Source organism: Peromyscus eremicus, chromosome 2 (genome assembly GCF_949786415.1).
Source record: "Peromyscus eremicus chromosome 2, PerEre_H2_v1, whole genome shotgun sequence".
Lineage (NCBI taxonomy): Eukaryota > Metazoa > Chordata > Mammalia > Rodentia > Cricetidae > Peromyscus > Peromyscus eremicus.
In genome coordinates, this window is record NC_081417.1 from 148502923 (window position 1) to 148525564 (window position 22642).

At 53.2% G+C, this 22642-nt stretch overlaps 1 protein-coding gene across 2 annotated transcripts in view; it reads left to right on the forward strand.

Annotated features, from left to right (window-relative positions):
• The window catches only part of Hspg2 (heparan sulfate proteoglycan 2), a 100854-nt gene that overhangs the window by 14737 nt on the left and 63475 nt on the right, over positions 1 to 22642 (forward strand). For both annotated transcript variants that reach the window (XM_059255221.1, XM_059255222.1), the window contains exons 2-3: positions 19166 to 19301; positions 20278 to 20322. In XM_059255221.1, the coding sequence (XP_059111204.1) occupies positions 19166 to 19301; positions 20278 to 20322 (181 nt within the window). The remainder of the gene's footprint in view (positions 1 to 19165; positions 19302 to 20277; positions 20323 to 22642) is intronic.

The window sequence follows — 22642 nt, forward strand, 5'->3', positions numbered from 1 at the left end:
GGTGCAGAAGGATGGGGAGTCAGAGCCCTGGCAGGAACAGCTATCAAGGCCACAGGACACTCTCTTTCACCCCCAGGCTTGATACCCCCAGGTACTGGTGTCCCCCTGAGTCACTTACAGCGTGTACTCCTGTCCCAGAAGCGTCATGCTGATGTGGCCTGTGGTGGTGACAGTGCCTTCTCTTGTAGGAAAGAAGGAAAAGAAGGGGATACAGTAGGAGGAAGGGAGCCAGGGTCCTTGGTTAACCTTGGTCCTGTGTCCCCTCCCATCATGGCTGTGTCCCTGACTGAGTCCGCCTAACAAAAAGTATTTGAGCCACAGTGGGGGTGCGATCCTGTTTCTCCCAAATCTGTCTGTCACCTCTTTATACAGAAAATGGAACCAAGCTGACTGGTATTCATGTAGCTAATTGGCACTCTCTTTTCCTGATTTAGTTTTTCTGTCCTCAGGGGCTGGGGATGTAGCTCAGATGGTAGAGGACCCACCTAGCATGCATGAGGCCCTGGTTCCAATCCCCAGCATTGCATAAAGTCAGACATAGTGGTGCATACCTGTAATGCTAGGACCACCATGAATTTGAGGCCATCCTGCGGTACATAATAAGACCGTCTTATTTAGGAGAGAGTAAAGAAGAAAAAGAATGAAAGGGAAAACTAAACTACCTATGTATCTATTTTAAATATATATGTTGGCAAGGTGGCTGAGTGGTAAGAATGCTTGCTGCCAAGCCTGATGAGTTGACCTGAGTTTGATCCCCTGAACCCACACAGTGGAAAGAAAGAACCAACTTCTGAAAGTTGTCCTCTGACTTCCACAAGCCTGCCATAGCATGCACTCACACAGAGATGAACACATACACTCACACAGTAAATAAATGCAATAAGAATACATTATAAGCCAGGCGGTGGTGGCGCACGCCTTTAATCCCAGCACTCGGGAGGCAGAGCCAGGCGGATCTCTGTGAGTTCGAGGCCAGCCTGGGCTACCAAGTGAGTTCCAGGAAAGGCGCAAAGCTACACAGAGAAACCCTGTCTCAAAAAACCAAAAAAAAAAAAAAAAAAAGAATACATTATATAAAGCTGGGCCGTGGTGGCACACACCTTTAATCCCAGCACTTGGGAGGCAGAGGTAGGTAAATCTCTGCCAGCCTGGTCTACAAAGAGAATTTCAAGACAGCCAGGGGTGTTACACAGAGAAACCCTGTCACAAAAAATAAAATAAAATAAAAAATAAAAGTTTTATATATATATAAAATTATTTTTATATATGTAAATATATAAAGTTATTTATATAAGTAAATATATATGTATATATAGTCATCATACACACACACATCATACACACATATATGTAACAACAACAACAACAAAACTGATATCTGTCCCCAAGAGACTTTGGCTCCAAACAGTAACTCAAATGACTGTAATTAGAACCCAATCTCAAGCACTGTAAGGTAGAAATTAAGGCCTGCAGATGTGTGAGAGAGAACTAGGTGGCTTTGTCAGAGATCTCAAAGTAGAGACTGCAGCTGAGCTGGCCTCGGGTGATGGCCATATTAAGTAGGGGTCACAGCACCCCGTAAGGAAGGAACCACATCTGTAAAGGCCCAGGGGCCCTGTGTTCCTCAGAATGGGTACCATCCAGTTCTGTGGCCCACATGGGATCTGGGGTGATGCAGAAGGACACACAGCTCCCTGTTCTTGCAAGAACAAAGTCCCCATGTCCACAGGGACTTGAACCCTCAGCTGCTGGGATAGTTTGTCATCTTTCTGCCTTTCTTCATGTCAGAAAATCAAAGCCCTTTTGTAAATGGCCGCCAGAACTTCTGGTCTGTGTGTGATAACTCTTGAGGCTGGCAGAATCGGGGTGGAAAGCAAAGGGACTTGATGTCTTGATTAACGAGGTGGCCTTATCTCCCGCACATGTATGATTTCCGTTAGCCTTGCCCAGTGCCGCTGCCGCCGCCGATAACCCTGGGTGGGGAGCACTGGGTTGCGGCCAGGCACGCACTCCCATCTCCTCTGGGGCTTGCCAGCTGCACAGCGTTGACCTCTGGCAAGCCTCGGTGTTCTCCTCTGTGGATGGGGGCTGTGATGGCGCCGTTAGACACCAGTCTGCTGTGGTAGCCGGGAGCCATGCATGGCTGTTTAAAAATGAAAGTTGGTGAAAGAATGTTAAAGATTTTAAAGTACACAGTGTCTCTGTTCACTTGCTTAGTGACAAGTCCTCAGTAGTCAAATGTGGCCCCTTAAGTGGGTGGTGCAGGAGCAGGACCCTGTCATCTTAGCAAAAAGCTATCAAGTGTGTTCTGGGAAGTCCTGTGTGCCTTCAGCAGGAGCTGCCGGGGTCACCAACACTACTGCCCTGACCCATTTGGCGCCACTCCTGCCTCAATGGAGCCACACTGGACTATACTTCTTGCTCTGCTGGGCCAAATGCAATGTCTTCACAGCGGCTAGGGTAAAGTTCTTTCATCCTCCCTTGAGTGTTTCATCATAATGATAACAAATCAGTGACCATCTGTCACCATCCCTTGACACCCCACTCCACTTCCTTGGGCTCTGCTGCTCTTCTTGTCCAGCTGTTGGCATCTGGACCCTCCATCACAGCCTCTGGTTCCCAGACGGGGAGGGAGAGAGACTGTGTCCTGAACTTCCAGCAGGGGTGCGGGCTGCCTGGGCCCCTCAACAGGGTGGATGGTTTGTTGTGACGGGGGTAGTGGGTATCCTGCCTGCTCCAGTGCTCCTGGACCTGGGCACCAAGCATGCTGTTTGCACTTGGCCAGGCCTGATGCTGGCCTGGTGCCCACAAGGGCCGGTCTGCTCTGGCACCCTGGTAACGAAGGCTGCTCCAGAGTATGGAGAGCGAGGCCTGGGCTGAGTCCTGGAGTTGAGGGGCTTGTGTGCCACTTATGGTGAGGTCCTGGGTGCTGAGTGGGGACAAGGCCCAGGCAGGCATAGGCTGGGTTGTGGATCTTTAGGAACCAGGCTAGAGACCACCACCCTGGGGAGTTCAGGTGGGCACAGTCTCTACTCCACACTTACCTGTTAGGGAAGGTTTTGGTCGAGGGTAGTGGGAAAGTTGAAGTCCAGCTCCTCATCTCTTTTTCCTCTCTCTGGCTGCCCCTTAATCCCATAGGAGATAAAAGGACCAGACATGATGGTCCATGAAAAGAGAGGGCGTGAAGCTTGACAAGAAGAGACAACTTATCAGAGCCCCAGGCTGGCCTGGGCGGAAATCAGAGATGTGATTCCATTGCTTTCTGCACTTTTCACCCATTCTGTCCCTCCTCGCCAGAGGCACCGGAGCACATCTCTGGGGAGGAGGTGGAATCCTGGCCCCTCCATGTTCTCAGGGGAATGAGGGAGTGGTGAGAACACCCAGCTCCCAGGGCAGTTGTACACTTAGAAGACCTGCCCCCTAAGAGTTTCCAGAGCATTCTTAGGATCCTTCTGCCTTAGGGCTGCTGTGGCTGCTGCTCGCCCATGCGCTTCCTCACAGCAGGCACCCATTCCTTCGTTCCTGTTCTTGTTGTGACCCTCCCTCACAGGTCTGATGAGCAGCTTATATCCAGCCACTCTGCCCGCTCTCCCTGTGGGCTCTCTTCTCTTGCTGTTTCACTGACATATTTTAGGTATTCGTTTATGGTTTCTCACCACAGCTGGTATCAGCTCCCTGAGGGCTGGGTCATGCGCTGTTCTTAGCTGCTCTGCCTGCTGGCCGAAGTTACCCTTTCTGTCTGCTCTGCGTGCTGGCCCACAGACCCGAGTACCCAGCCCTTTGTGCCTCGAGCTCATCTCTAAGATTAAACAGAGATCCCACCAGGGGCTTTTGGAACCTCTGTATCCGATGTCAAGTGAAAAGGGCTGAGGTGACTTCCTCGCTGTCGTCCACCTGCTAAGTGACAGAGCCAGGCTGCTTGGTTCCGCTCCAGAACTCATACTGTGCTGTCCTGTGTGCTGGGCTAACAAGGCCTTCACCCCAACTGGGGCCTCAGAAGGAAGCTACTTATAACTGGATCTAACAGACTAGGTTTAGGGATGATGTCTGGCTCCTGGGGTCCCCCTTTCTGCCTTCCCTCCTGGGATACAGCAGGGCTTCCTGACTCAGAACAATAGTTGCCCTGCGGCTCCAAGGCTAGGATAGGGAGCAAAGAATGGGCCCAGGTCCCCTGTGTCCCTGGCGCATTTAGGGGCAGGTGGACAGAGGGCTCTTCCCTCCTCCCCTGGCAGCAGACATTCCTAGTCGGAGGTGACAGGCAGCAGGGAGATTTACCATTTCCGGTAACCGGAGTCCCCAGCAATGTAGTGTTCCCTGCCAAGGACGGGCACCCCTTGCTCGCTAGCCATTCCTCCCGTTACTTCTGGGCGGGCCTGTCTGGGGCTGCATGGCATGCTGGAGGGATCATCTGTAGTCCCAGAGATTGAGACCTGGTGGGTCTCAGGTCCCATCTCACCCCCACCACCCCCTCAGCCCCAGACCTCGTTGCTGCCATACTCCTAAAACCCTCATCCTGACCTTGGGGAGTCCCTGTCCCCAAGAAGGGAAGAAGTGGCTAGGAAGGTGATAGGTCCTGTGTTAGCAGCCAGGAAGCCTGGACCCTGGGTCTTCCTCCCTCATCATGTCCCTGGCAAGTTCTTCCTCTCCAGAGCTGGGTCTTTTCCTCGCAACCAACTTTTTCCTGGACCATCGCCATGGGGCTTTCGAAATAAGAAAATTAGGCTCGAGTGTTGTGTTCCTAGCAGCCAGCGGTGTTGAGATGACATTTGAACAGGCCCTCCAACCTTTGCTGGTCACACTAACCATGCTTACTAACCCTCTCTGTGCATCTCTTGCCCCTTCTGAGAAGAGAAGGGTATCTGCTCCTGTGATCCTTTCCAACCCTGGTAGCCCAGGTTCTGGGGATACTTTGGAACTTTCTGTAGTCATGTCTCTCTCTTGAGTCTTAGTGACAGGAATTGTTTTTCCTGTTAGTTGTGGGGAGCACACTCTTGGTGGTGGGTTTGAGGGAGTGGGGAGGGATAGGAAGGAAGAGAGGGGAAGAAGGAATAACATACCTTGTAAGTGCCCGATGCAAAGCCCTTAGGTTGTTCTTTTGAATGAGACGGTCATTTTTATTCCCGTTTTCAAGTTGAGAAATAGAGGCTTGGAGAAGTCAAATGAGTTGCCCAGGACCATACAGCTGGATAGCTACACGGCTGGTGTCCAGTGCCCAGCAGTGGGAAGTGACATGTGGCATGTGGCTGTTATACACTTCCTAGGATGGCTTCTGATTTGTTAACAGAGCACATTTAGTCTTTCCCTAGAAGTATTAACATGCTGCAGTAATTTGAACACCTCTGTGTCCAAACTACATTTCCCAAGCTGCCTCCAGCACCCGGAAGCAGCCCAGAAAGCCTTTGTTCTACAATTTCTTGAGGTTTTGCCTTGGAAAATATGGTCAGTGTTAATTATGGGTGTGTAAGAGTTCAGAGGAGAGAGAGGCATGTGGGCTAGAGCTGGCCGGGAGTGCAGAGCTGAGTGAGGCCTGAGGTAGGCCAAGTTCTCCTAAGAAGGATCCTAAGAAGGATCCCCCAAAAGGGACAAAGGGGACTGTGGGCAGAAACGTCAATAGGGCCCCCAGCCCATGTTCCACCCACAGACCTTTGCTCCAGCCCTCCACCCTCAGCCAGACTCCCCCAGAACTAGGTGAAGGGCTGGGGGTGGATGGGGCAGCCAGCCTGGCATCCTGGCTAGTGGGCCTAGTTAGGCCCCTGGGACTTGGGCAGTGGCTGCCTGAGGACTGAGATAACCCCAGCCAGCTAGCACTGCCCCCTCCCTCTCTGCCTGCTCTGGGGCCCTCGGCCCCAAAGCCCCAGCAGCTGTCAGCCGGGAAGGGTGACAGAGGAGGGCCAGAGGTGACTTCCCAGGCTGCTCTTCTCCTTCAGCTGGGGCCGAGCCCAGCTCTATCAGCAGCAGCTGTGCTTGTTCCCGAGTCCACACCCCCCCTCCTCCTGGTGTGCTTCCCACCGTCCTTCTGAGCCCCGCCTCTGGAAGAGGATGGGGCACATGGGAAGGGGGCATGGTCACATCCTTCAGTCCCTTTGATCCCGCTAAAGATCTTAAGACACTGAGATGAACGTCCTGTTTTTATACAAGAGGAAACAGATTCAGAGAGGCCAAGTGACTTTCAGCAAGTCACAGAGCTACATCGTAGTCAACTTCTGGCTTCTGGCCCCCAGTCCAGTGTCCCCTGCTCCTGTCTTTAAGGCACATTCATGCAAGGAGAGAGAAACTTCACAGTCCCATTACCAGCTTAACCACTCAGGCAAGCTGACCTATCATTTGGGATGGGACTTCCATGTTCTTGCTGATACGGTCAGGTGACAGTAGTATCAGCCTCTTGGAATTGAGCCAATTAGATGAGACAATGAGTATCCAGCAGTACTTAGCCCAGGCTCACCCACAGAGCTCAAAGAAGCAGGCAGCATTGTCATCATAGAATGCTACCATTTGTACACTCTACAGGGGTTCCAGACACATCCTGCAAACATTTGTACCACTGAGTAAATATTTGGCACCAACTGTGTACCAGGTGCTGAAAAGAGAGCCGTGAAAAATTGACCAAACTTCCCCAACCCACTGCTCACATTTACCCGGCTCCTCTTTGTAGTGGCTGGAGAGAAAAGCCTTCATGTTAACTGCAGAAGCCTCTGGCTAGCTCTGCAAATGTGGATATTGTGATCCAAATACATCAGGGCTGCAGATGAGAGCTCTGGGACCCAGAGAGCATGGGTAGATGGCTGCTCAGGGCCTAGAACCCTGCTTTTCGAAGGGTCTGTGACTTGTTCCTGCTGCTGAGCATGAGAGACCGCTTAATGCTCAATTCCCCAGGGCCCCAGCCTGAAGAGATTATTGGAAGTGTTAGGGGATGCAGCCATTGAGGTCTGGGCAGCGACAAGTTCAGGAAGGTCCTGTGGAGGGCAAGACTTCTTGTTCCCCGAGGAGGAGGCCCAGCCAGGTCTTTAAATACTCCCATGTTGCCCAGAATAGCCCCCATTGTCTCGGCCCAAGGTTGAGAGATAGAGAGAGAGCTCATAGAGCCTAGCAGGTCCTGAGGGAGGCTGGGCCTGGAGGTGGGGACAGGAGATCCAGGATGCTTCCCTATATGGTGTTTCTGTGTTTCTGCTACTACTTTTCCATTTGCCTCCTGCAGGAAGGCCTGGGAAGGGCAGGGCAGAAGCATGAGCAACTTACTGCCAAAGAGGGAGCCAGTGGGTGGGGAACTCCCAGGGAGGCTTGCGTGCCTGGGGTAACGTGCCCCTTTGTGTGTGGGGGATATGTACGTTGGCTTACAGGGCCCTCCTGGAGGCAGGCCTAGTCCAGTCCCCGCCCAGGGCCTCCTGGCACCTTTACCAGCTCTGGCTATTTTGAGCACTGGTTGCATTTAGCTTTGGGGAGTGATGGGTGATCTTGCCCAGACCAATGATGCTGGGATGAGGTGTGGGGGGAGGGTGCTCCCTCAACTCCGTCCTTGCCACCCTGATCCCCGGAGCCTCTGTCTCTGGCCTCAGCTTCATAGGGTCTCCATCAGAGGACTGTGAGGGAACGTCAGCTCCACAAATAAGGCAGAGGTCGCCAGAGCAGCCTCATCGCTTGGGGATGGATCAGGAATATTTGTGTTCTTTTAAGAAACAGGACATGGAATCCCGGACAGGTTGGATTTCTTGCTTCCCATGGACCACTGGAAAGTTTGAGACAATGACAGTGAATTTGACCAGTGTGTCTCTGCAGGCTTGTCTGTCTGGCCACCCCAGGTTCTGATGTATGTTTCATTTATTTTCTCTTGCTGTTGTGCGTTCGTCTTGCAAGCTCCCTGAAGCAGGAAGGGTAGGGAGACCCCCAGCCCAGCCTTATGACTTGGCTTGTCCCGACTTTGTTATCACCCCCAGGAGCTGGCCCTCCTGCTGAGGGGAGTCACAGCTGGGATTTTGAACCCTAAGGTTTTAGGGTTTCAGTGTGCTAAAGCTGCAAAGCCAGAAGGAAACTCGGAGTTCATGGAAGCTGGGACCCTCTGGAACTGGAGTTACAGGCAGCTGTGAGTGGCCCAGTATGGGTGCTGGGAACCAAGCTCAGGACCTCCTCCGCAAGGGCAATGGGAGCTTTGCAGGGAGAAAAGGTTCCAAGTTACACACATTTGGGAATTAGGTGATCTCTTCCTTCATGAGGTGGGGAGACAGGCTGGGGGCGCGGGGGGTGGGGTGGTGTGGACTTTCCCAGGTACACCTGTCTGCATAGTCCTTATACCTACTCCTGTCCCAGGACTACTGTGCCCTGAAATGAACATTTGTTGTGAGGAAATGGGGGTGGGGGGCGGTAGGGGTTCCTGCTCATTCCCATTGCAGCAGCCGTGGGCCTGGCCCGCTGCTGCTTCCTCCCTGTCCCGGAAGCAGATGAGGAAATCCTAGGGTAGGGATGCTGGCCTCCTTGACCCAGGATCCAGCTGCCATTCAGCCTGTTTTTTCCTGTGGTAGATGTCCACAGCAACCATACTGAAAACCTCACCGAAGCCTGGTTGCTTGCCTGGCTGCCTGGCTGTCTTGAACAAGGCCCTAGTACGAGAGCTCTGGCTCTACCCCTCTCTGAGGCCTCTGCCTGTCTTCGGATACTGTGATAATCATTTGCCCCTCAGGGGGGTTATCTAGCAGGAAAGCCCAGGCATTAGGGAGCAAAGAGATGCCAGGAGGTAGAACTAGATGTAGCATTCCTTCTAGGCTTGCGCCCAGGGGTCCTGGGTTCAAGTCTCAGGTCTTTACAACTCTGTAACTATGGGCAAGCTGGCTCTCTGAACCTCAGATTCTTCACTGGTAAATCCCAGTGGAGGTTTTTTGTTTGTTTTGTTTTAAAATTTATTGCTGGTGCTGGAGGGATGACTCAGTGGTTAAGAGCACTTTCTGCTCTTCCAGAGGACCCCAGTTCAGTTTCCAGCACCCACATCAGGCAGCTCACAACCATCTCTAACTCCAGCTCCTGCTGCTGGACTCTCTGGGCTCCTGTATACACATGGCATACATCTACATAAAAAATACGAGGCCAGCCTGGTCTACAAAGCAAGTTCCAGGACAGCCAGGGCTGTTAGAGAAACCCTGTCTCAAGAGAGAGAGAGAGAGAGAGAGAGAGAGAGAGAGAGAGAGAGAGAGAGAGAGAGAGAGAGAGAGAGAGAGAGGGAAATTTTTATTAATTTTAATTACATGTATGTGTATGAATATGCGCACACCAGGGTGTGGGTGTGTGCCAAGGGCTCTAATCCCATCCCCTAAGCTGGAGTTATAGTCCAGTGTGGGTGCTAGGACTCAAACCCAGGTCCTCTGTAAGAACAAAATGCATTCTTAACCACTGAGCCATCTCTGTAGTATACCCCAACCCCCATCTGTTTTTCGTTTGTTTGTTTTCAAGACAGAGTCTCTCTGTGTAGCTTTGGCTGGCCTGTGGGCTACTTGCTCTGTAGCCCAGGCTGGCCTCAAACTCATAGAGATCCACCTGTCTTTGCCTCCCGAGTGCTGGGATAAAAGGTGTGCGCCGCCACTGCCCGGCTCCCATGTGTTCTTGAATTTAACAAATATGATGAGCACCTGCCATGGACAGAGTGCTGGAGGAACCGCTGCAGGGCACATGGGCAGAGGTCCTGACTTGGTGGAATTTTCTAGTGGAGGGAAAGGTTGACAGGTAAATGTGCCAACAGAATGAAGTGGCCAGCGAGAGCCAGGAGGAGGGTGAGGGGATGAGAAGGAACCAGCATGGGTTCAAGGCCTGGAGTGTCACCTGGATGGTCTCTAAAAGGTGACATTTGAGCAAAAACTGGGGGAAGAGAAGGATGACTGATGGAATGTGTGGGAACAGAGACCAAAGCGGAGAACACAAGTGCCAAGACCCTGGGGGGGTAGGAAGGGGCGGGTGTTTCTGGATACTATTGAGAAGGCAATGTAGCTGGAGGAGAGAGACTGGAACAGAGGAGGTTGGCAGGTGTGTGTGTGTGTGTGTGTGTGTGTGTGTCTGTCTGTCTGTCTGTCTGTCTGTCTGTCTGTCTGTACACCAGTTGCCATAGGCTTTTCTTCTCATCCTCTGGTGGTTTGAAGGCAGCAGAAAGGCCTGATATAGTAGGTTCAGGGAGTAGGCTTTGTCATTATTGGTGTCTTACTTCAATGAAAGTTTGGGGAGCAGCCCCCAGCCTCATTAGAGAAATCTGTAGGCTCAGCCAGATGGGACTGGCCTAAAAATCCTCCAGACAGACCAACACTCCACAGCAGCAGGGCTGCCAGGAGCCAGAGAACCTGAGACGTAAGGCAGGCCGGGAACAGGAGGCGGCACGTGAACGCTGCAAGCAGTTAGCACCGGCTGTGCTTGGGAGACAGTGTTCAGCCCCAGGGACCATTGCTGGGCAGCCCCTGCAAGCTGCACCCACCACCAGCCTTGACCATACCTGGCCTAAGGGTTAGTTAGGTAGGAACACTTCCCAGAGGGATTCCTGTGTGCTCCCTGGAGCTGGACAATAGCTACCCCAGCCTCCAGGTAGGGTGCCATTCTTGGGATGTGTTTGGGAGCCTGAAGGGAGTGTAGGGTCTGTGGGGAGTGGGAGCCTTCAGGGTCCACAGTGTAGCTGAGGGCCAAGCACTTGGAAGTGGGAAAGTGCAGGCATTGTTTCCCTGATGCTCTCTACCACACATGCCCTTCTGCACCACTCCCTCCTGCCCTCCACATGCCCTCCTGCCGCTGAACCCATGTGCCCTCCTACACAGAGCATCACCTATCCCCTGCTCCACTTCCACTCAGGCACAACTTATCAAGACCAGTTCCCTCTCTACCCACTTGCTAAGTGAGCAACCTCTCTGTGCTCCCCCAGCCTCGGTGTTCCCCCAGCCTCTGTCCTCCCCCAGCCTCGGTGTTCCCCCAGCCTCTGTCCTCCCCCAGCCTCGGTGTTCCCCCAGCCTCTGTCCTCCCCCAGCCTCTGTGCTCCTCCAGCCTCTGTGCTCCCCCAGCCTCTGTCTTCCCCCAGCCTGGTGCTCCCCCAGCCTCTGTCCTCCCCCAGCCTCGGTCCTCCCCCAGCCTCGGTGCTCCCCCTCACAGCCCTTCTCATACTATATGCTCCTCACTGGGTTGCTGGTCGGGACTCCCACAGAGTTAAGAGAGCTCATGTAGTCCAGGCTAGCCTCAAACTCACTACATAACTGAGGATAGCCTTGAACTCCTGATCCTTCTGCTTCTGCCTCCTAGGTGTTGGGATTACAGTCATACACCATCACACCCAGTTTATGTGGTCCTGGCAGTTAAGCATAGGGCTTTGTGCATGCTGGGCAAACACTCTGTCATGGTTTTGAGACAGGGTCTTTCTGTGCATCCCACTGACCTGAAATTCACTGTGTAGATCAGGCTAGCCTCTGACTCACAGCCCTCCTGCCCTATCTCCCCAGTGCTAAGATTATAGGTCTAAACCGTTACCCTTGGTTTGGTTTACCCCTCTACATGGGCCCAGCAGACTAGAACTCAGGAAGTAGAGGTCAAAGGGCAGGTCTGGCAGGTGGCACTCTTCACTTTGAGCATCCAAAGATGGAGAAACCAGGGCCACCCATCTAGAATGTGGCCTGGTGGCCTGAAATCAAGGTGTCTGACTGAGTGCCGGCCAGGTCTGGCTCTCCCTATTTCACTTCCAAGTCTCCCAATATGCAGAGCTATCATGCTTTCTTTTATCCTGTCTGATCAGAAGAAACTGGGCATTGATGCCAGCCCAGCTATGTAAGAGGGACACTGAGACAGCGAGTCCCTCAGGGCCTTGGATAAGGCTAGCCAGCGGCAGAGTTCACTGTCCATGCGTCTTCATGAGCCTCTGATTCCACTTGCTAGCCAGGCGTGGTGGTGCATACCTGTGGGCCCAGTCCTCTGCAGGCTGAGGCAGGAGAATCACCACAGGTTTTATTCCAGCCTGGACTCTACAGTTTCAGGCTAGCCAGGGGTCTATAGTGAGAAAAAAAAGATTTTAAAGAACAAAGCAAAATAGCAGTAAAAGTCACCACCATCCTGGTATATATAGCAACTGAAATGGGCTGGTGTGGACCCTGTGTGGATGATGGGGACCCCTGAAGCTGCTAAAAGGGAAAGGAGCAGGAGGTGGGTGCTGTTCAAAGCCACATCACAAAGCTTCCAGCCCCAACTTCCTGCTGCCTGGGCTTGTGCCAAAAGCCCTGATCCTCCTCAGTGTCCCCTAGTGCCCCTGGCTGGAATGCAGCCTTTCCAGATCCCAGGCCTGGGAGAGCTGGTGTCAGAGGTCAATCAAGTGTCTCCTGGGCCCTGCTCCTGAGCTAGTAGGGACAGGCAGGTAAGCCTAGAGGCCTGGATTTCCAGTGTAGTTCTCATTAGCTGTGTGACCTTGGCAGGTGACTTCACCTCTCTCTGCCGGGTTTTCCACTACTTGTTATGGATCTGAGTGCTATACACCCCATAAAGACCTCGGTCGGCACCCAGTGCACAACGCCATTCCAAGTGTGCACCCTTGTCCTCCTTTCGGGGAGCGAATTCTTCCCAGCCGAGTGGTTGGCAAAGGTCCTGCTTGCCGCCTTGAGGGCCCAAGTGTGAGAAGCTGGCAGGCCTCCCGGGCGGCACGGGCGCATGGGCCTGCCAGAGGAGGCATGGCCATCTCTTTTCCGGCCCGGCGCCCCTCTCAGACTGCCAGGGGATTAAAGGCCTTTGGGCCTTTGTGTTACGCTCACCCGCCCCTGGCAGTTTGCACAGCAAACTGCTGCTCTGACAGATTCCTTCTCCTCTGCTGTCTGTTGCCCTCAACAGGACACTGGGCAATGGGGGGAGGGGGCATCTTGGCCCTGTCCCTAAGGCCTGGACTGGAGTGGAGGAGCTTGTGCTTGTTGGGGTCTTCCTAGGCACCTGCATCATGGCAGAGGGGCTAAGGTTTGGGGCTGTGGCCTATGGACCGTGGGAGGAGGCGGCAAGTGGTCAGACCCACCCCCACTGTCTCAGGATTCTGATGAGGTGAGCTCACTCCAGCCCCAGATGCCTGGAGCCTTGCCCTGGGCAGCCATAGCCACCCTGGGGACTGCTTGGAGGGGGAGGGGCTCAGAACTTCCTGACCAGCTGTGGGGGTGGAGGGGGCTCAGTTCCAGACCTGGGCCATGAAGACAGAGGCTGGGAGCTGGCCACCTAAGGCATGTGAAGAATGTCTCCAGAGAACCCCTGTCAGCCTTCAGAGTTGGCAGGTATCTGGAGCAGAAACCCAGCTCCGTGGCTCACCCCAGCCTAGGCCCTGCCACTTAGCCAGCCTCTCTCATTCCAAACCAGGAGGTGACCCCAGGCCTGAGCGCACACCCCACCTTCTGTAAGCATCACCCCTCAGGCACACCCACCCTCACCTCCACTCTGACCTCCCTTTATGCTACTGTTTTCAATACTTCCAGAATAGCTGTTGTCCACACCGCAGCTGCCTGATCACAGGTGTACAGATGGCAGTCTCTGAGCCTCAGCTTCCTCATGCATAAAACAGAAATAAGTTCATAATGGCAGTGGAAACTCTTGGGGTCAGAGGTAGTTTGGAATCCAGAAATGTTTGAGTTTGAGAAAGGAGACACAAAGCATTTGCCTACTGTGAAGTGACATCTTCAGTGGGACCCGGGACCACATCCCACAATCAAACACATGACCATTGCTACCAAAATCATGTAACTCAGTTGGTTTGAGTGTCTTAAGCCTTAAAACCCAGCACTCAGGCAAAGACAGGAAAACCTCCGTAAATCTGAGGCCAGCCTGGTCTACATAGGGCATTCTAGACTAGCCAGGGCTACACAGTGAGACTGTGTCTCAAAGATCAAAACAAAAACATACTGGGCACAGTGTCTTATTCCTGTAATTCCAACATTGTGGATCTGGAGGCAGCAAGATCATGAATTCAAAGTCATTCTTGTTTCCATAGTGAGTTTGAGGCCAGCCTGGGAGACCTTGTCTCAAAAACAAAACAACAAAAGAAACCCAAAATAAAAACTAAAAAGCATTAGGTGTGGTTGAACACACCTATGATCCCAGCCCTCGGGAGGCTGGGGCAGAAGGGTTTAGGCCAGCCTGGGCTACATAGTGAAACCTTGTTTCCAGAGCAGCAGAAGGAACTCATGGGTTCTCCCTTTTTGTGGGTGCAGAATGGTGTCCCTGTAACATCAGGCCTGTGGAGTTGCTGTGAGGATAAATGGTTGGTCTACATGGTGTGTGGGAAGGGCTTGGCCTGAGAAAACCTCCATGAAGTCTGGCTCTTCGTGTGTGTGTGTGTGTGTGTGTGTGTGTGTGTGTGTGTGTGTGTGTGTGTAACTCAGGTCCTCATGTTTGATCAACAAGCATTTTTCCCACTGGGTCACCTCCCCAGCCCCTCTGGCTCTGACCATCCTCTCTCATTATGCTTCTGTCTGTCACCAGCTTTGATCTGAGCATTCTTTTTTTTTTTTTTTTTTTTTTTTGGTTTTTCGAGACAGGGTTTCTCTGTGTAGCTTTGCGCCTTTCCTGGAACTCACTCTGTGGACCAGGCTGGCCTCGAATTCACAGAGATCCTCCTGCCTCTGCCTTCCGAGTGCTGGCATTAAAGGCGTGTGCCACCACCACCCGGCAATTTGAGCAGTCTTAGAAGCAGTCTTGTGGTATAAGCTTTGAAAGGAGCACCCTCAACACTGTGGGAGCCCACATGCTCTGTCCGGTATGTACCTGTGTCCCCATGCTCTGGGCCTTGTTTGGTTTCTTTTCTTTTCTTTCTTCCTTTTTCTTTTTTTTCTTTTTTTTCTTTTTTTTTTTTTTTGGTTTTTTGAGACAGTTTCTCTGCATAGCTATCCTGGAACTCAATTCTGTAGACCAGACTGGCCTTGAACTCACAGAGATCCGCTTGCCTCTGCCTCCGGAGTGCTGGGATAAAAGGTGTGCATCACCACTGCCTGGCTTCCTTGTCTGGTTTCCATGCCTTACGTGTCTCTCCACTCTGAGAGCATCCTAGCCAGCCTTGACTCCCTCTGTAGCCTCATGGAGGCTGAAAAGGATGACCTAGTTTCTGTGCCTTCTTTCCTTGTCCCTCTGGACCTCTGTAGGCCTTGGACCCAGAGGGATCTCCATGTGTCCCTTGTCCTCATCAGGAAAACCTAGACACACTCCCAGTGTTTGAGAGTGGTGCCTCCCAGAAGTTCCTGTCTGGTACCCTGCCTATGTGCCACCTGCCTGGGTTCAGAGAACAGTTGTCACTGGGGACCACCCTGCCTATATCCTTGCCTCAAGTAGTTGTTCCCAGCATGTTAGAACAGACTTTGGCCTTGGCCTGCATGAGTCAGCTACCCCCCTCCACGCCCCCCCCCCAACCCCCAGCAACCTACAGGTCTGGAAAATCCCCCTCTCAGCTTGGCTCCTTCCTCACTGGCTCAGATCTCCCTCTAGCCTGCTGGAGTGCTCCTGTTCCTCTGGGAGGAAGCAGGGCTCCCTCATGGCCGGAGACAGGCTACAGGGCAGGAAGCCTGGGTTCTATTTCTGCCTCTGACCTTGGAGTTACCCATGGCCCTCCTTAGGACTTAAGGAACACACTGCACAAGCCAGGCTGCTGCCAGCCCAGCACCCCCGGGGCCACTCAGGGAGCTGGGCCATTCAGGTTGGGGATGAAGTCTGGGCGGCCCTGGGCATTCTGGTACTGCTGTCTGCTTTGTCCTTGCGCGGCCTCCGTGAGGTCAAGCCCAGTGCTCCAGCCTTGCCTGGTTAGCAGAGGTCAGCCCCACTGTGATCTAGGCAAGGTCTTCCTTCCCCACTGGCCTTGATTATCTCTGTGTGAGGGCCACACACCATTGTCCCACTCCCTCCGGATCTTTGTGAGCTGTAGTTCTCTGGGTGAAGTGCGTGTGCTTAGGGGAGCTCTGAGAGAGAGTCCTGGGGTCCCCAGCACTCAGTGGTCAAAGCCCAGGTCTGGCAGCCAGACCACCAGACCCTTCAGCTCCCGCAGCTAAACCCATCTTTCTCTGTCCAATTCGGGCGTTCCTGGTGTGCAGGGAACGCTCTGTGAGCGAGGGAGACCTGGCTCTGACTATCTCTGGCTATCCCAAGCAAAGACTAAGCCGGCCAGCTCCGAGTTTCCTCTATCATCGGGCGTCCAGCCCCACACTGCTTTTTTCCAGAGCCTCTTTCCCTCTGGCTCCATCTCCTCTCCCAGATGTGAAACACATCTGCCTTGGGATGGGCAGCCTTTTGCAAATGAAGCCTCTGCCCCTGACTGCCTGGCCTGTCGCTGCGGGCCCTGGCTGCCCCTGAGGGCCCTGGCTGTCCCCGGATACTCAGATCCTGGGGAGGGAGCTACAAGCAACAGCAGCTGGCGTGTACAACCTGGGTTTCTGGGCTGGGGGACTTCTGACTCAGTGCCCCGCACTCTTGGCCTTCCTGCAGATGTGTGTTCCTGGCATGTTTTTCCCTGTTGAATTTCACTTTGCTATTTCCTGTCCGGTTCCAGGCTCTACTCCCCCACCCCCTTCCTCCCTACAAAGCTCTGGACCTTGCTTCCAGACAGCAGCCTCTGAGTGGTGCCAGGAATCTGCGCCTCGAGCTTCGCCTCTGTAGCCTTGCTCGCATGGGCGCTGGGAGGGTGTGAGCATAGCATAATGACTCTTCTGGAGAGGACCCGAGTACGTCCTCTCTCAAACCTCCTGCCCCAAATCAGTGCCCCCACACGAACCCTAGCCTCTTTGTCCCCTTGTGTCAATCAAGGCCTGTTCAAGACTCACCCTCCAGCCACCCCTACTCCCAGGCAGGGAAGGAGGCAGAGCCTCTCTGGTCCTGTTAATGACTGTGAGAGTCCCCTGGATATGCACAAGTCTGTCAGACCTGGGATGAGAAACTACCTTGGGCTCTGATGGTGGTACTTGGGACCAAATCCAAGGCCTTGCACATATGAGCTCTATGGATGAACTACTGAGACATCCCCTAGCCTTTGTTTTCTTGGTTTTGGATTTTTGTTTTTGTTTTTGTTTGTTGTTGTTGTTTTGAGACACAGTCTCAGTAAGGCTCAGGCTGTCCTTGAACTCATGACCTTCTTGCTTTGGCCCCTTGAGTGTTGGTATTATAGGCATATGCCACCATGTTCAGCTACTGGTTCTGAAGATTCTGAAGCCACATACCTGTGTGCATACAGACATAGACCGCAAGTCCTTTGGCTACCATTCTGGGCAGGGCGAGCCCTTATGTGGTGGGGAGAGAAGGGTCAGCTGGTGGCGCCGCTCTTCGGCTGCGAGGACAGAGCAGTAGGCCATACCAGAGTGTTGGGTGAAGGCAGTGCAGCTCAGCCCGGCAGACACGAAGTGACCAAATGGTGCTCAGTCCCTGAACCCAGGAATTCTCAGCCCGAGGGTGGGGTTGGGAGAGGAGATCTGCACATAGATCTGCACCAACATAGGTCGGTGGGTTGGATCACAGCTGCTATCTCTTACTCATGTGTTCAAGGATTGCTTGTGTGTGCTGAGAAAGCAGAGCTGAGCCAATCACTGCCCCGTCTTCAGGCTGCTTCTGTCTAGTGGTCCAGTGTGAGCCCACCAGGGTCCAGGACCTGGCCAGGGCGGAGGTGGCTGTGAAAGGCAAGGAGTCTGGAGATCTCTTTAGAACTTTCTTTTTTGTCTTCCTTGTGATGCACAAGTGACTGGAATAAAACGGACTTACTTCAAGCATACAGGTCAATAATGTATGTGAGCATGACGCATGCACTGGAACATTTTCCCCAAAATGTCATGAGTCCCTTCTGACCCACCTGTCTAGTTCACAGCCCAGGCAAATTGCTGATCTGGCTTCCTGTCAGTGTGCAGGGTACCCTCTCTCACCCAAGTCCCCATAAGTGGACACATGATCCCTGGGTCGGTCTTACTATCTGCTGCCTGTCACTGTGCAGGAACTGAGGGTCATGCTAATGGATTATAGGTATGAGCCATTACTCCTGGCTAACCGTGCCTTTTTGTTTCTGGGCACTGAGAGGGACAATGCCTAGGAGACATAGATGTAGAGGGTAATAAGAGTTGGTCCACAAACCAGGGGAGGAAGGACATTGTGGCAGAGGGCCCTGGAGCATCAGGCATGGGGGCTGTGGACTGTAGAACTGCAGTTTTCCCTCAGCTTGGACCTCGCTACTTGGTGTAGCTGTTTGATTTTCAAAGGGAACTGAGTTCCTTCTGTCCAGTCCAGGCTGCTCAGACACTGCTGAGCCCCGGTAGTGCCTGAGGCCCTTTCACCGGGGATTCTGGACTGTTCTGGGGCTGTTGAATACTGTGTTCCTGCGCTTGGGGCCTCTCGGCCTTTGGGCTCCCTGGGTGGTTTACCCTTTAGTTACCTGGACAACGCCTTTAAAAACATCTTGATATTGTCCAAATGGATGCTAGCATTCACTGTCCACTGCCATGTCGTGGAAAAGCCTGGGTCCTGGGGCTTCTTGCTTGGCCTGTGTGCTGCACACAGCCTCCCTCCCCTCTTCCCCCTATACCCCCAGCTTTTCTAGGACAGATGCCTCAAATCCAGCTGAGCTTAGCATTAGCCTGAGGTCATGGGGAGTTGATGTCTGTCTCGCCTCCATGTAGACTAGCTGCAGGACTCTTAAGTGTTCTGAGCAGTGGAATGTGCTGCCTGCAGCCAGGCTTGGACTCCAGACCTGGTGAAGAAGGCCAAGGACCTAAGGAGGAACTGTTATAGATGAATCCCCCCACTTCTGCCTATGTCCCCTCCACACGTCAACTGGCCACACTCCTCTACCCGATTATGTCTCTTATCTCTGCTGACCCAGGTCACCTCATACCTACCTGTGTCTGTCCCCTTGCCCACTCTCATGTCCTAGGTGAGCCTTATTTCTCCAAAGAAAAAGAAGCCACCTTTTTTTAAAAAGTGATCTTCTTTTTACTGTCCACTTTACCTGCTGAGTTCTTGAGAATCTGCACATTGGGCTCTGAGGCCTCCAGAAGTTGGTGGGATTGGGGGAAGCTGAGTCCCAAAGAGCGGTTCAGGCTCCTCCTGGCTGTGTTAGCCATAGTGAGTCTAACGACCCTGTGGGGCTTTGGCATGGATTGTTGGGCCCCCTCTGAAGTGAGGAGAAGGGCCTTGGGGTTTGGCAGTTAACTGCAGAGGGTGACTCATAGCCTGTCATCTCCTATAGGTGACGCACAGTCTGAGGGCCTATGATGACCTTTCCCTGCCTGAGGACACCGAGACTGTCACAGCTGGCTGGACTAGCTGGCCCCATTCCTACCTCTCCGACGATGAGGACCTGCTGGCTGATGACGCATCAGGAGGTAAGCCAGGGGTCTCCCTGGAGGGAGGGCTTCCAGGAACAGTTCTGACTCCTCCTGTCAGAGCTTAAGAAGGTCCTGTGAAAGTTACCCGAGGTGGGACCTTAAAAGATGGGCCATAAATTGAGTATGGTGGTACTCATCTAATTAATTCTTGAACTTGGGAGATGGAGGCAGGAAGATCAAGAGTTCAAGGCTAGCTTCTGTAACATATGAGTTCAAGGCCAGCCTGATATAAATGAGACCTTGTCCAAAACAAACCAAAACCCAAAAACAACCACTACCAACACACACACACACACACACACACACACACACACACACACACACACACACACAAAATAGACAAGGGCTGGTGAGATGGTTCAGTGGGTAAAGGTGCTTGCCACTAAGTCTCACGACCTCAGTTCAATCCTCAGAACCCACGTGATAGAAGAAAGGAACCAACTAGAGTCTCCACGTACTCACTGAGGCACAAACACACACATACACTAAATAGACAAACAACTAAACAAATAAGTATACATTTTTTTTAAAAGCAACAAACAAAAAGGATGTGGAAATGTATGTCCAGTACCCTGGTCTCATGATCCCAGTATCCTCTACTTGCAATCTCTGTGACTCCGGGCTGGCCACTGCTCCTCTCTGCTGCCTGGGGCCTTTAAGACCAATGGGAAGATGGCTGACAGTGCACAGTAGGGGACACTGGCCACCCCTCCACCTCCCCTTCTCCTTGTCCCTACTTGGAGGTCAGGCTGACCTGGCTCCTGTGACCCATCAGACAGATGGTCCTTGGACTTTGGGGCCTCCGTCCGCACCCTATGATGGAGGCCTTCAAGCTAACTAGGCATGGGATGGGAGTGGGATAGCTATTCTGTATTGGAATGACCTTCACCACTGGGTCAGGAGCCTACAGCAATGCCTTGTACTGTGCTCAGTGGGTATTCGTTGCTGAACTAAGTCTCCCTTTTCTGTGCAGATGGCCTGGGCAGTGGAGACCTGGGCAGCGGGGACTTCCAGATGGGTAAGTTGCTGACGGAAGGCCCAGAGCAGACCTATTGGTTGCAGAGGCCCCATCTCTTGGCTGAAGGCCCAAGGGTCCTGAGAGATGGTCCTGTGGGGATGGTCCTTTTCCTGCTGAATGGCAGTTGTGTGAGCTGATGCACCTGCGAGGTTGGGAATGGGCAAGTTTGGCCGTTTTCCTGTGTCACCAGCACAAAACTCCGGACAGTCACCACAAGAAGCTCAGTTCTGATTGGAACAGAAAGCTAGCCTGCCTCTCAGTGTTCAAAGTAGTTAGGTATCTTCCAGGACTGAGGTCATTTTCCCTCAGCTGGTGTAGCAGGAGCATCCACTATGCCCACGTGTCTGAGGGTGGCCTCCCACCTGGGCCGCTGTGTGCAAGACTGGCCCCTGGCAGCCTGGCCCCTTGTGATCTCATGGATCTCATGGCACCCGGACATGCCTGCTGCCTGAAGTTTTCCTACACATAGGTCTTTGCAGGGCCACAGGATGCCTGACACCTAGCTGGGGACAGAAATGGTGGTGTTGGGTAGTTGTGTAGACATGAGCCACATCCCAGAGTAGCCTGGCTGATGTGCCCTGGAAACGGCCTCCTGTTGAGGCTTTGGCCTATCTAGTTCAGTGGTTCTCGACCTGTGGGTCACAAACCCTTTGGGGTTGCATATCAGCTACCCTGCATATCAGACATTTCACATTACGATTCATAGCAGTGGCAAAACTGCAGTTATGGAGAAGCAACAAAATAATTTCATGGTTAGGCGGTCACCATAACATGAGGAACTGTATTAAAGGGTCACAGCATTAGGAAGGTTGAGAACCACTGATCTAGTTCCTTCGAGAGCACCCGTGGCCTGCCTGGGGGATGCCTTCTGCACTATATCTCCTTTCAATGCTCCTTGGCATCTCCTGAGATGCTGGAGTGAGGGCCCACAAGGCCAGAAGGAAGCAGGATAGCTACTGGGAGGGTCCAATCCCAGGGGTTGATCTTTCCTTTGTAGGAGATGGCAGGGCCTGAACTCTCCAGTCCCAGCTGGGCTCAGTCCCAGCCGGGGAGGGACAGGTGTGCATCCTGATGCCCAAGGTCATAGTGTGTGTCACATGAGCTTGCTCAGGACCTGCACCCCTCCAGTGCAGGCAAGGACTCTGGTAGGGTCATGTTGAGTTGTCCTCCTTGACTTGACACTGGTGTCCAGCCCCTGAGATGTCCCTTGCAGACAGGCAGGACTATCTCTCCAGCTTCATCCAGACCACACCCTTCATGGGCCACCCCTGGATCCGCCTCAGTCCTCTCCTTTCCCTTCCAGCCGCTAACCTGCCCGTCAGCCTTTCCCCGCATCTTGGGTCCTGCTCGATTTCTCCATCTCTGTGGAAACTTCTGTCCACTTCCTCCTTGCCCCCCCCCCAACTCCACCTCTATCACTGTGTCTTCCTTCTCCCTCTGCCTTTCTCCTCCCCATCTTTACCAATGCCCAGACACTTCTCTGTCACCTCCCCACTCTGCTCTCGGTGAGTCCCTTCCCCAAGGTCTCTGGTTCTGTCTCCTTTGCCGTGCCTACTCTTCCTGTCAGTCTGTCTGTCTGTCATTGTTCTGCAGACCTCCCTCCCAGCTCACCCTTGACATTCAGTCTTTGTTTTGGTTTTTTTTTTCCTCCCCGTGTTCCTCTGCCTAGCCCACCTTGGGGAAGGGACACACAGGAAGCCAGAGGCACCTTTCTTGAAGAGTCAAGGCCAGGCAATCCTTGTGCCTCCCCACCAGGGCTCCAGATTGGAACACGGTGCTAGGACCCTGCTATTGTTCTTCTAGGCGTGCTGGCCAGGATGCAGCCAGGCTCTAGAGTTGGGAGCAGCTTGTCTCAACCTCAGTGCAGGCTGGTTTGCTGCCCACCCAAGGGATCCCCAACTGGAGACACAGCCCAGTCATGATGAGGAGTCTGCTGAGCAGGAATGGGTGTTTGGAGCTGGGGTGGCCCAACAGGGGATAGGGGTGTGTGCCTCCTACTCACACCAGGACTCAATGCAGCTTAATCCTCCTCTGCTCCAGCCTCCTATCTCAGTGAATGTTTTAGCCGGGGTCAGAGGCCAGGTGGAGGAGGTCTGGTCAGGGCAGATGCCCAGAGCACCCCCTCCCTCAGGCAGCCTCACAATTCCAGCAATCTCAGTCCCTTGGCTCTGGGTGAGGTCTCAGCTCAGGCTAATGACCCACCCAGGGTGCTCACCCTGGCTCGCCTCTGCTTTGGGACAAGGAAAGGGGTCAGGCTGGAGGACTCCAGCCCTTCCCAGGCCCTGGTAGAAAGGGGCTTTGTGGCACTCTAACACTCCTC